The sequence below is a fragment of the Sebastes fasciatus genome, chromosome 13, assembly GCF_043250625.1.
Source record: "Sebastes fasciatus isolate fSebFas1 chromosome 13, fSebFas1.pri, whole genome shotgun sequence".
NCBI lineage: Eukaryota > Metazoa > Chordata > Actinopteri > Perciformes > Sebastidae > Sebastes > Sebastes fasciatus.
Genome location: NC_133807.1, coordinates 13,506,001 through 13,518,940, shown reverse-complemented (window position 1 = coordinate 13,518,940; position 12,940 = coordinate 13,506,001). Strand labels below are relative to the sequence as shown.

Below are 12,940 nucleotides of genomic sequence, written 5' to 3'. Positions count from 1 at the left end.
CTTGTGGCTGTTTTTTACGGTTTAAGTGAAGGCATCTTAATTTGAATTAAGCAAAATCCTAATGCTACAGCATACAATGATATGACAAGGCCACCGTGCACAAAGCCAGGTCCATAAAGAAATGGTTTTCCCAGTTTAGTGTGGAAGAACTTGACTGTTCTCCACCTAACCTCAACCCCATCCAACACATTTTGGATGAACTGTCACATGACAGGCCTTATGTAGCCGACCTCACTAATGCTCTTGTGGCTTTTCTGAGGCCCTTATACCATTATTAAGGAAGCCAAAGGGACTTCAGTAGTGTGAGGGTCAGGATGCATAGACATGGGCGACACTTCACTCTCATGCGTTCTATAGGCAGAGATGTACAGTATGTGAAGAGGGCCAATTAGACTGTTATACCTCTGTCTCTCCTCAGTCAGACACAGCGTTGGGAGAGCAAATCCTCTGTCCTCATTTATCAAATCCGTCTGCCTGCCTGTCACTGTGCGACCGAGGCACACAGAAGCACAACGAATGACTCTTCTCACTGAGAAAGGCTCCTGGGACAGACTAAATGTGTTATAAGTCATTGGTCTGCCGAATTACATTTTTTTTTTAGTGCAGCTGAAATTGATAGTTTGTAAAAATGTTTTCAGGGTTTTGTCTTACAGTCAATTATATTATTTCACAGGTAACAAAAATAATATTTTCTCAAGCGCTGGATAGCTTATATGATTTCGATTTTATCATTAACTGCAAGCATCAGATTTTTAATCGATGTAACATTTGTGTTCTCTGCAGAGCGGACGGACGACGATGGTCTTTAGCATCTCTGCCCTCTTCCGGATATGGCACCAACACTCCCAGCTCAACGGTAAATAACTTCATCTTACTTGCACCCCAGCGGTAGTTGTGCAACTAAACTGAAGTAACTCAACAGAGAAATATAAATTATGATTTGATCAAGAAATATATCCACATTATGTGTTAAGGAGAAAAAATAAACAGACACAAAGATTTGCAAATTGCTGTGAGGCTGATCTTTAACATTACTATGTTTGCAATTATTGCCTATCAACCTGATCCGTTGAAAGTGCATGGAAACTAGAAATTGTTAACTAAATGTAATGAAACCGTTAAAATAGTTACCTAAACATTGTGAAACAGTTAAAATACTAAGATAAAAGTAAAGAAACAGTTAAAATAGTAAGCTTAAAGTAATGAAACAGTTGAAAGTTAGCTAAAAGTTTTGAAACCATTAAAATAGGGTAGTAAGCTAAAGGTAATGAAACCATTAAAACAGTTTGATAAAAGTAATGAAACCATTAAAATAGTTAGCTAAAGGTAATGAAACCGTTAAAATAATTAGCTAAAACTAATGGAAATATTTATAGTTCGCTAAAAGGAATGAAATCGTTAAAGTAGTTAGATAAAAGTAAAGAAACAGTTGAAATAGTAATCTAAAAGAAACATAAATGGCTGAAGCTTCTAGCTTCTGCAGTGAAGTGTCAGTAGTACGAATAGCTACAAATTTGAATTTAAACTTTGACAATTCAGTATTTGTGACAATATCCACTTTTATTGGTAATTTTTAATAACATCCAGTTTATAATCCATTCATAGAACATATTTGGAGCATGTCTGATGGCGTTGGTGAAGGAGTATTGAGCTCATCTGACTGGGGTATGCTTCATGCATAAAAGTTTGGGAACCACTGACATAAATGACTGCAATTAGCAGAGATATAATCTCGGCCTAGGGCCTCCATCGTTGTTGTTTAAAGCAAGCTTCATCATCAGTCTTCAAATCTTTCACTCACACAATACATTTAAACTTGATCCACCTCCAGCATGTTGTCACTTCTATTTTTCTCCTTTGTGTCTTTTGGCGTGTCTTGTTGCGTAACAGCAACGTCAGAGGCCTGGTTCCTGCTCTCCATCTGGCTGCGGATGGAGGGAAGAGGACAGGAGGGGAAAGGGATGAGTGCCTAGCCGGTGGGATAAGAGGAAGATGAGAGACGTGGGGTAGAGAGGAGAAACTGGCATGAGATAGAGCGCATTCTGCTCCAATTTGACCACAGTTTAAATATAACCAGATACTATTAGTAGAAGCAAAAATATATTTTATTGAAATGCTCCATTTAGAGTAACAATCACTGTATGATACCATCTCTGGTTGGTAGCTACTCTACCAGGTTCTTCCCTTAAAGTAAGAGTTTGACATTTTGGGAAATATGCTTATTTGCTTTCTTGCCAACAGTTAGATGAGAAGATTGATAACACTCTCATACGGTAAATATGAATCTACTGCCAGCAGCCTGTTAGCTTAGCTTTGCATAAAGACTGGAAACGGGAAAACAGCGAGCCTAGTATGGAGGACGGAACCTGCCAATATCACAAATAAATAAATAGATGAATAAATGACTCCATAAATAAATAAATATGTCATTAAATGTAGCAAAAATAATATTAAAATAAATGGAGCCATTAATTATTGATAAAATGTGAATGCTATGAAAAATAAATGCAAAAATAAATAAATAAATGTAAAAATGAATATACATAAATAAATAAGGAAAATTAAACAGAAGAGTAAATAAATAAGGGAATTAATACAAAGATGAATAAATAAAGAAGCAAATTAAAGCAGAAATATCAATTAATGTCACATTTTATCAATTGAGTTATTTTTGATATTTTTGCTACATTTAATGGTGACATTTGTTTATTTATTAATTGAGTCATTTAATTATTTATTCATTTATCTTTGATTTTGGCAGGTTCAATCCTCCATGGCCTGGAACATAACTCCTCATAAAAACCACAGCGTGTTGTTTTTGCACAATTTTTCTGTGTGGGAAAATCATCAAAAACATAACCCTGTCTGCCTACTCAGAAATTAAATGAAAGTTTGTGAAATTATGATCATTAACAGTAAAATTACACCAATAATTGTAACTGCATAACCCACTGAAAGCTTGCATGCTTGACTGCAAAATGACATTCATGTGAACCACTTTGTGTGCTGGTCACAATAGCTACTGTAGAACGCCACCTACAGAAAACTCTAACTTGAACAGAAAATAAAAGACATCACAGACCTGATGATGCTTTCTGTGAAAAGCAGGTGCAATAACGCTACGGCAATGAGAAGCGAACCAAGACCAAGAGTAGGACATGCATGAAACAGGGCAAAGAAAAATTGAGTGTCCACTCGTTCCATCCATCCACCCTTTTAAGACTGACCGTTTTCAATTAGTCTGTCACCTGTGATTGATCAGTGATCGATCTTTTGATTAGCAAAGTAAGTGGAGGAGGTCCAGGTCTCATCACTCCGATGAAGGCAAATGAGGAGGCGAGACGAGATTCGTGTGTGAGACAGATTGATGGGTCTGACCCAAGGCTCATTGGACTTCATTAACATTTCAATCCTCAGCTTGTCATCTGTGGTGTCCACCACAAGGTCTGCAAATTACTGTAATAATTGATCTATTAGTTGCTTCAGTTGGACGCAGATTAATAAGGGGGCAGTTGTTGGACATCATATGCTGCAGTTTTGTCAGTTTGTTGTTTGTTGAAATTTCTGGCACTTTTTCTCCAACTCTAATATTCTCCCTCGCCCTCCTAATCCTCTCCCCGCCCTCGCCTGCTTCCTCTTCCTCCTCCACCCTTTGCTCTTGCCTCCCCCTTCCTCTTCCTCTTCCCTCGCCCCAGTCCTCCAGCTCCTCGCAGGAGCGGCTGCACCAGCTGCCCTTCCAGCCGACCATGGATGAGCTCCACTTCTTATCCAAGCACTTTGGCAGCACCGAGAGCATCACGGATGATGATGGGGGCCGCTGCTCTCCCCACATGCGCCCACGCTCCCGCAGTCTCAGGTCAGCAGCAGCAGCACCACCACCACCACCACCCATGAGATTAAACAGCAGCTTCAGCTGTCCAAAAGCACTATCCTCTTTTAAAAAGGGACTCTCTCCAAGCAGATTTAAAGGGGTTGCCCATTCTTGATCTGGTTATTGCTTTTATATAACCTCCTGGTTTTCCTGTTTTAAAGCTAACATGTCAAGACAAGGTCATCATTAGAATGACACTATGTAATTAAGAAAAATGCAAACATAAGCTGGATGTTTCTTTGTAACTGACAATCAAGACAAGCTCATCATTAAAGACACTATGAGACTATTTCACTTTTTAAAGAAGAAATAACACATTCTTCCTACAAATTAGAGTTGAATTTATCGTTAATACCAGTAGCATGAATGTGGATTAATGTTAGCAAACTTTATAGATATTGCCCTGTTGGGAATGGGAATGGGAACGTGACATCACCGGCAGCAAGTCGGACATTTTTGGAGGATAAAGTTGCATAGTCTCACTTTCATGATGAGCTTGTCTTGATAGACATGAACTACTAACTCATTTTAAGTACTAATCAAATCTTGCACGTAGCTCAAACATGTTCTTTATTTCTGTTTTTCCCCGCAGCCCGGGACGTTCCCACTCCTGCTACGATAATGAGATAGTCATGATGAACCATGTGTACAAAGAGCGCTTTCCAAAGGTGAGACGCACACACAAACACAAAGCTGCTTCGTGATAAACATCAAATTCCATAAAAATACAGCGAGCAAATCCTTAAGCCCACAGAGCATTAAACCAATATTTCAAGCCACAATAACATTCTAATCCTATTTAGCCAGCGCTCATATTTTAGAGAAATAAAAAGGGGATATAATTTATGATAGAGCGTGTTAAGAGATTTGTGTTTAACAAATACACAGTAAACACAGTCATAACCAAGACACAGTAAAAATAAAAGGAGCCATGGGGGCTGCTAAACCGGAGCAAACAAGATTATGTGGCACTGCCAAGTCGCGATACGTTTACCCTGTCAGAGAGAATATTAAGTTTAGTCACTGCACTTAGAAATCCTGCCACAGCTATGAACGGTTAAATAAAAGAGACTTTCTCTTTTGCCTCATTTTTCTTCCTTTCACTCTCTCGGCGGAGTGAGCTGGGTATCAAAAGGAAATGGGCTGACAGCTTCCACTGAGATAAGAATCGAGCCTTAGGAAAGTGGGCATTATAGTCTGGAGTTCATTCGAGGTAAAAGCTCTCTGGGCTTGTTCTCACACAAATCAAATGGAAAAAAATGACTCTGCATTGAAGTCAGTGTAAAGCAGCAGCATCACGCTGTCCGTCTTAAATGAAATTGCTTTCTGAACTTCTTGTCACATACCTCTGGGTCTTCTAAAGAAATTGTTTTCTAAACTTAATCTGTGTCGCTTCTACTTCCACTCCCCATTCTTTCTCTCTGCCCTAACATATTGCTCCCTCATGCTCCCCACTTCTCGTCCTCCACCAGGCCACAGCGCAGATGGAGGGGAGGCTGGCCGAGTTCATCCAGGCTTGGTCTCCTGAAAACGTTCTTCCGCTGGCCGACGGAGTCCTCAGCTTCATTCACCACCAGATAGCTGAGCTGTCCAGAGACTGCCTGGCCAAATCCCACGAGGGCCTCATCACATCTGTGTACTTCTTTGAGCTGCAGGAGAACCTGGAGAAGCTTCTTCAGGATGTGAGTTAGAAAAGATATAAAGCCAACGAACTCATGTAAGAGCAATAAAGACCTGACCGCCCCTAGTAAGCTCTCTGCATCAGAGCTTCGTATCAATCCCATGGTTCACGTTTGTATAAAATATGGACGTAGTCTCCGTGACGTTACCCATAGTTTTCTGAAGAGCCGTTGTGAAGCTCAAAGTGGGTGGCTCTGGCCATCGCCATCTTCGGCAGTGACAACACAGCCTCCCGGCTAATTCAAAAATGGTCAAAGAGGTGGATCATTGGTTGAGCTGAGGCCCAGGTGACCTAGCAGAGCAGACAGCTCGCAGCTAGCGACCTGATACGGCACCCACCTGTCACTCAAAGCGGCCACACCCTCAATTATGCCTAACTTTAAGCCTTGATATAAATTAAATGGATGAGTTATATAAGAATTGACCCCCCCGTACAGTTATCATGAACGGGGAAATTAGCTACTCACCAAAACCTTTTTTTTGTACCAGGACTTGACTCGCTTTTGGAGCCAGCCTCAAGTGGCCATTTGAGAACCTGCAGTTTTTGTCACTTCTGCATTGGCTCCATTTCTCAGCACCTGAGGTTGACGATTGGTCAGGCCTCATTAACTTTTGGATACCGACTAAAATTTGCCTAAAATATAGAAAGCTGTCAAGTATAAAAACATAACAAAATTACAGTTATGAAGAGAAAAAAATCGTTATCTGCACTTTTAATGTATGTAGGTGTTTACAGCTTGTTGTGGTCGATAAATCTATTAAGGTTTATAAAAATTTGCCACCAATTTTAACATTTGAGAACATTGGTTTCCTCTGTTGATTCAGTATTTTTCAACCTGCACCCTATTTCGCCATGTTTCCTTGTCTAAGTGACTAATAGGGATAACATTTTTGAAAAGTTACCCCTTGAAGGTAGGGAATCAAAAAATATAAAATGTAGGTGTTGGTAGAAAAACTCAGGTATCATATTGGTACTAGCATTGAAAAGCTTCAAATGACACCCCTGGGTAAATGAAAGCAAAGCAGACACAGAAACAAAAAGATCTATCCTCTGCTGAATGAGGTGATGCGATGCTGTAAAAGGTTATCGACGGATAGATTTAGCTCAAATCTCCTAATTCCATTCAAACTTGTGATGCCTTTAGTGAGAGGCGAGATTGAAACGGCTGAGGTAAATGGAGGCTAATTGTGCTCAGAGCAGATAACAGGTATCAGGCAATTTCATCACCAACCTCATTTCGGCGGCTTGATTAGATCGCTGTGATTACTCTGGGTTGCCTGGTTTGGGTTCGATTGTATCAGCTGTGTTTTTCACGATCACATTTTCTCAAATGTCAGAGCTTTCTTTAAGCTTTCGTCACTCTGTCTGTCTTTTGGCCTTATTGAGTGTCCGTATATTAGTGTTGTGTAGGATTTAACTGTGTCAAATAGGAATGTTAATCTTCTCTCTTTCTGCCTCCCTGTCTGTCTGTGTGTCTCTCTCTGTCAGGCCTTTGAGCGTTCGGAGAGCTCCGAGGTAGCCTTCGTCACAGAGTTGGCGAAGAAGCTTCTCATCATCATCTCCCGACCGGCCAGGCTTCTGGAGTGTCTGGTAAGATAACATCCCATCCTACTGCCATGTTCACAATCCTCGTCCAGCCCCGCCCTTCCATGGCAGAACATTTCACAGTTCACGTCCCTCTTGTGACTTGAGACAAATTGATTTCCGTTAGATAAACACGGGCACAGATACTCATTTGTTAGCCCATTAAAAGCATTTAAGCTCTCTGATGTATCACACAGCGGGGGCAGAAAATCAAAACAAGCAAACGCTGAAGTAAAAGAGCCGGTCCAGTATGTCTGGACGGAGAATACATTTGCATTTAGATTAAAATTTGCCCTGCCACAGTACGACTAATACCAGGCGGCGGCCCCCTGCTGCTGGGCCGCCTTCCAGCCCTACCCAGACAGACCGTGACCATGGTGTCATTTAAAGTTGGAGTGTATGTGTGTGTGTGTGGGGGTCTGTTAAGCTGGTTGTTTTTCTGGGTGTGTGACTGTTTTATAACAGTCTTGTGGCCCACTCGATGAGTCATGCCACAGTTTTTCCGTTTGATTATGAGCGACAGCTGAAACAGCGACATGAAGAATTGATTCGTCGATGCGATTCCACCCTCGTTCCCTGCATATCGCAGCAGTCGGATCACAGTCTGTGTGATTATTTGAGACATCATTAGTAACCAGGTTTGGATCAGAAGCCAGGAGTTACAGTAGTGCTACAATAGATGAAACCTTCCTCTCTAATACAACATGTCAAGTTCAATGTTCTGCCAGGACATGATGTCTTTGGTGGGATTGGCTCTTGATGTTCAGGCTCACCCTGTTGGAATATACTGTATTTGTGCCTCATTTCTGAGTAAGCGACTTGGGATTTTTTGAGCACATAAACATTTTTTGCAAGCGCATAAATTATATTTTGTAGAGGAGTTTATTACCACACAAAAAATTATTTCATTTGAGCAAATAGAGGCGCAATAGCAACCTGTGTCATTCAGTTTTAATACTAGCGAGCATAATGGAGACAAAACAACCAATCAGAAATGTTCTACTCCAACTCTCCAGTAGGCCGTTTTCACACCAGCCATGTTGACATGTCATAGCAGGGTAAACACAAGTGTAATTGATGAAATTAATCATGGTCCCGTTCTATTCAGTATTTCACAGCCATTCCAGTGAGCCAGCATGCACAATACCAGGGTCTTGGCCCACCTAAATGGAACAGGACCATAATTAATGTTATTAATTACACCTGTGTTTGCCCTGCAATGACTTGTCAAAATGACTGCTGTGAAAAGGGCCTGTTGCCTGAAATTGTGGCACAATGTAACAGTCTGTCAGGTGTGTGGGCAAACTTGATGTTACTGTGAAATGGAAGTTAGAGCATCTTCATTTTCCACACTGTGACACATTTTCCACTGGAGTTGAACATGTGGGCATTGTATAGTTACGAGAGGGATTTAAATCAGATCCTTCAGCTTTGATTGGATCACTAAACAGTGGGCGTAGCTGAGCGAATACAGCGTGATACGGAGGAATGTTAACCTCCACCCACACCTCCCTCACCCGCATTGTTAAATCAGTAGGAGGAAAAGAGAAGGATTTTGATATAAAAAATACTCCCAAATTGTTTATTTAAATGGCTTTCTAGTCTGCCAACCACTCAAAGCGCTTTACACTACATGCCAACATTTACCCAATTCACACACACATTCATACACTGATGGCAGAGGCTGCCATGCAAGGTGCCAACCTGCTCATCAGGATCTAATCTAATCATTCAAACACACACACACTCACCGATGGCACAGCCTTCGGGAGCAATTTGGGGATCAGTATCTTGCCCAAGGGCTGTCAAACGATTGAAATATTATTATTATTTTGTATTATTATTATTGTCCATAGTTAATCGCAAATTATCGCACATTTTTTATCTGTTCAAAATGTACCTTAAAGGGAGATTTGTCAAGTATTCAACACTCTTATCAACATGGGAGTGGACAAATATGCTTTCTTTAGGCAAATGTATGTATATATTTATGATTGGAAATCAATTAACAACACAAAACAATGACAAATATTGTCCAGAAACCCTCACAGGTACTGCATTTAACATAAAAAATATACTCAAATCATAACATGGCAAACTCAGGCCCAACAGGCAACAACAGCTTTCAGTGTGTCAGTGTGCTGACTTGAGGGGGAGACTCGTGGGTACCCATAGAACCCATTTTCATTCACATATCTTGAGGTCAGAGATTAAGGGACCCCTGTGAAAATGGCCATGACAGTTTTTCCTCACCAAAATTTAGTGTAAGTTTGGAGCGTTATTCAGCCTGTACACTAAATGTACACCGTTTTTCACTGCGTCTTTGCGAGCGCAGGGAATTTGTGAGAGGAATAATGAGTAAAACTGACTGAGAAAGGTTATTAGTATGGATAGTAGCAAGCACGCAATAAGCACATAATACTTTTTTTTGCTAAAGTGAAATTATTCTTTGTGTCATTATGATAATTTCTCTACAAATCATAAATTATGTTTGTGCAAAAATCATTTTCTTTGCTTAAATGTCCTATCACAGGCTCAGAATTATACTTAATTGCTCTATTTCTTCCATCTGCTGCGAGTCTGTTGCTGACACTGTGCTCTGACCATATGATTTGGGCTGATTTGGGCTGATTTGAATGAATGGTATATGTTTAAACAGAACATTGACCTTGTAAAGTGTAGCTTTCAATGGGACGTCACTCATGAAACAGAGTCCGCAATTTTGTCTTTGGATTTACTCAAGTTTCACCTGAGGCTGACCAGACAGCAGTGATGGTGTCTTCCAGAAACAGATCTTGGAGCTGCTCCAGAGGCAGTGAATCATCAAACAACTGCTAAAAGCACCCATGGTGCAACATTTTTCTGATTTACATTTAAAACTATCTGGAAGCATTTTAATGGACCAGCTCCAAAAACTTTCCACCTGATAACATCACGTTCAAGTCTTAACTCTCTGGTTTCCAGGAGTTTAACCCCGAGGAGTTCTACCACCTGCTGGAGGCAGCAGAGGACCACGCCAAGGAGGGTCACCTGATGAAAACGGACATCCCTCGTTACATCATCAGCCAGCTGGGAATGACCAGAGACCCTATTGAAGGTGAGTGTACAACACACCGATTTAACGTGTCGGAAAATAAATGAACTGCCAGCTGATTTAACTGACATGTTTTTGTCATCAGAGATGGTAAACCTCGATAGTTACGACAGCGAGGGACCGCTGACACCTGAAACAGATGACTCGACGGAGGTGAGATCCGAGACTAATCCTCAATAATGTGGTCATTTCTCCAACGCTCAATCCATCCCCACATTCATCAACCCTTTTTATGCCTCTGCGAAGGCGACAGCCTCGGTCAGTTGGCGGAGGCGTACAATCCCAGGGCGGAAATTGTAATTTATTTTCGCGGAGCGACAGTATAACGTCTGGCCTGCCAATGTCCTGGTTGCTCTCACTGGAAATGTCTGCTTCATCTGCTAATGACTTGGCATATACATACATATCGTTTAGCTAAATTATGCTGAAGTATAAAAAAACAGGATACCCCCCTTCTTGTATCTCCGGGCCATCCCTCTAGCGTTAGGCAAGTTTCCACTGCCAAAATTAAAGGAACAGTGTGTAACATTTTTTGGCATAAATGGAATAAAATATGAATAAGTATGTTTTCTTTAGTGTATAATCACCTGAACATAGTTGTTTTTTCATTCCGGTTCGTTGTTTTTTATCGTCGTTATTGTTACCTTATGGCACATTCACGCCAAGAGAGATGAAAACTTTTCTCGTGGCGCGATTACATAGAAAGTCAATGCAAAGAGGCGAATAGACGGAAATACGCTACGCTAATGGGGTGAATGACACGACACGAACATGCAAAATTTGCGTATTCAGCCTATCACCATTGAGATTCTCCTCCTGTCATCACTGACATCTTGACGTTGTTGAATCAGAAATGGAGGAAAAAAATATTGTAGCTGTCTGTGGACACCCAGAGCTACAATAGTACATCATATCTGTACAGAGACCGGACGAATCTGTGTATAAATGTATGTGTATAAACTACAGACTGTCTATGGTATAAACAACAACGTGGCTGCCCTATTTATGCCTAAATGACTTTATGTTGAGTGTGAATGGGGCAGCTGCATAGCCTGGCACTGATCGATCCGAACTCCATTCAGAAAACAAACATTTTAAAAGTCGTTTGCTTGTCGTATCTCAGACAGACCTGACAAAGCATAAATTCAGGCTTTTTACAAATCTGCATTATTATGTAGTTATTTCGGCATCCTTTTTATCTGCTTATTGCAATTAAATTACAGCACATTCTGTTTATTTTGGGTTCATACTGCATTAGTGACCTGTGGCGTGTTAGACAGTATAATGATACCAGCGGCCTGACTCACACGATCAAAGCAAGGTGAAAATTCGCGTCATTCTTGGTGTAAATGCAAAGTTAGAATGAGCCGTTTGTATCTACATAGGGAGCGGGTCCTCTTCACGGAGCCGGCTGCCATGTTTCTTCAGTAGCTCAGAACGGAGAAACCAAACACTGACTCTAGATAGGGCCATTTGCGTTGGCCACCGTAGTTCTCCTACACGCTTGGCACAGGGGAGAAGTTTCAGTTGGTTGCAGTCTGCAACCTCACCGCTAGATGCACGCCAAATCCTACACACTGCACCTTTAAGCTAAATAGGCAAAACACATTAGATGAGAGGGAGGGGGGGTATAGTCCAGAACTGAAGTTATCTGTACAGATAATTTGAATGTGCATCACCAAAGTTGCAGTGGCAAAAGTGATTTTCTTGACACCTGTTAAGAGACAATATTAATGATTTATGTCATGTTGGTTTGTTCGATTTCACACTGGATCAGCATTAATTACAGTATTGTGATTTTTGATCCACAGGGTAAGATTAGAGCAATGAAACCTCCAGAAGAAGCAGACTTCCAGACCATCAAGCTGATCAGTAATGGAGCGTACGGGTGAGTAGAGCATTAGGACGTACTAACATCACATCTGTAAGTCAGGCATGCAGGACACTAATCAAAAATAACGTGTGCCTCTTTGTGTGTGTGTGTGTACTAGCGCTGTGTACCTGGTGCGTCATCTGGAGACACGCCAGCGATTTGCAATGAAGAAGATCAATAAGCAAAACCTGATCCTGAGGAACCAGATCCAGCAGGCCTTTGTAGAGAGAGACATCCTCACCTTCGCAGAGAATCCCTTTGTCGTATCCATGTTCTGTTCCTTCGAAACCCGCCGGCACCTCTGCATGGTCATGGAGTATGTAGAAGGTGAGAATGTCGGTGTGTGTGCCGAAAATATGTTTGTCTGGTAGATACTCTGCCCACGTCTACACCTCCAGTTATTCTATGTAAGGTTATGTTCCTTATCATGATATTACCATTTCAACTTCTGTGCATTTAGCTTTGATTTTTTGAGTAAGTGTAAGTAAGACTTATGGTGTGTCCCAAATCCACTCGACATACTAATTCTGAGCAGGTTTTAAGAAGTGAGGTCTCACTGGACAAAAGACAAAATGATGCATGCTCAAAGCAGACAGTAGGTTTTCTAAATACAGTTGTTTTTTGAGTGTGCTGTTGACATACGCCATAGTCCCACAATGCAATGAGGAAAAAGAAAGGAAATGGAAGAAAAATCTAATAAATTGCGGCTTGTGATGAAATAGCTCCAGAGAGATCTTGGAAAACAATAAATAAGCATCACATTTGAAGACAGACATGTTACTGTTGGCATTCCTAAGTTTCAGTTTTATATCTGTTTATTGGGATTTTGCAAACTGA

General features: G+C 41.0%; 1 protein-coding gene across 4 annotated transcripts in view; it reads left to right on the top strand.

Moving 5' to 3' along the window:
• The window catches only part of LOC141780394 (microtubule-associated serine/threonine-protein kinase 1-like), a 54,874-nt gene that overhangs the window by 30,094 nt on the left and 11,840 nt on the right, over window positions 1–12,940 (top strand). For all 4 annotated transcript variants that reach the window (XM_074655604.1, XM_074655602.1, XM_074655603.1 and 1 more), the window contains 9 exons: window positions 784–856; window positions 3,696–3,856; window positions 4,464–4,539; window positions 5,344–5,553; window positions 7,041–7,142; window positions 10,101–10,233; window positions 10,316–10,383; window positions 12,042–12,118; window positions 12,222–12,430. In XM_074655604.1, coding sequence (XP_074511705.1) covers window positions 784–856; window positions 3,696–3,856; window positions 4,464–4,539; window positions 5,344–5,553; window positions 7,041–7,142; window positions 10,101–10,233; window positions 10,316–10,383; window positions 12,042–12,118; window positions 12,222–12,430 — 1,109 coding nt within the window. The remainder of the gene's footprint in view (window positions 1–783; window positions 857–3,695; window positions 3,857–4,463; window positions 4,540–5,343; window positions 5,554–7,040; window positions 7,143–10,100; window positions 10,234–10,315; window positions 10,384–12,041; window positions 12,119–12,221; window positions 12,431–12,940) is intronic.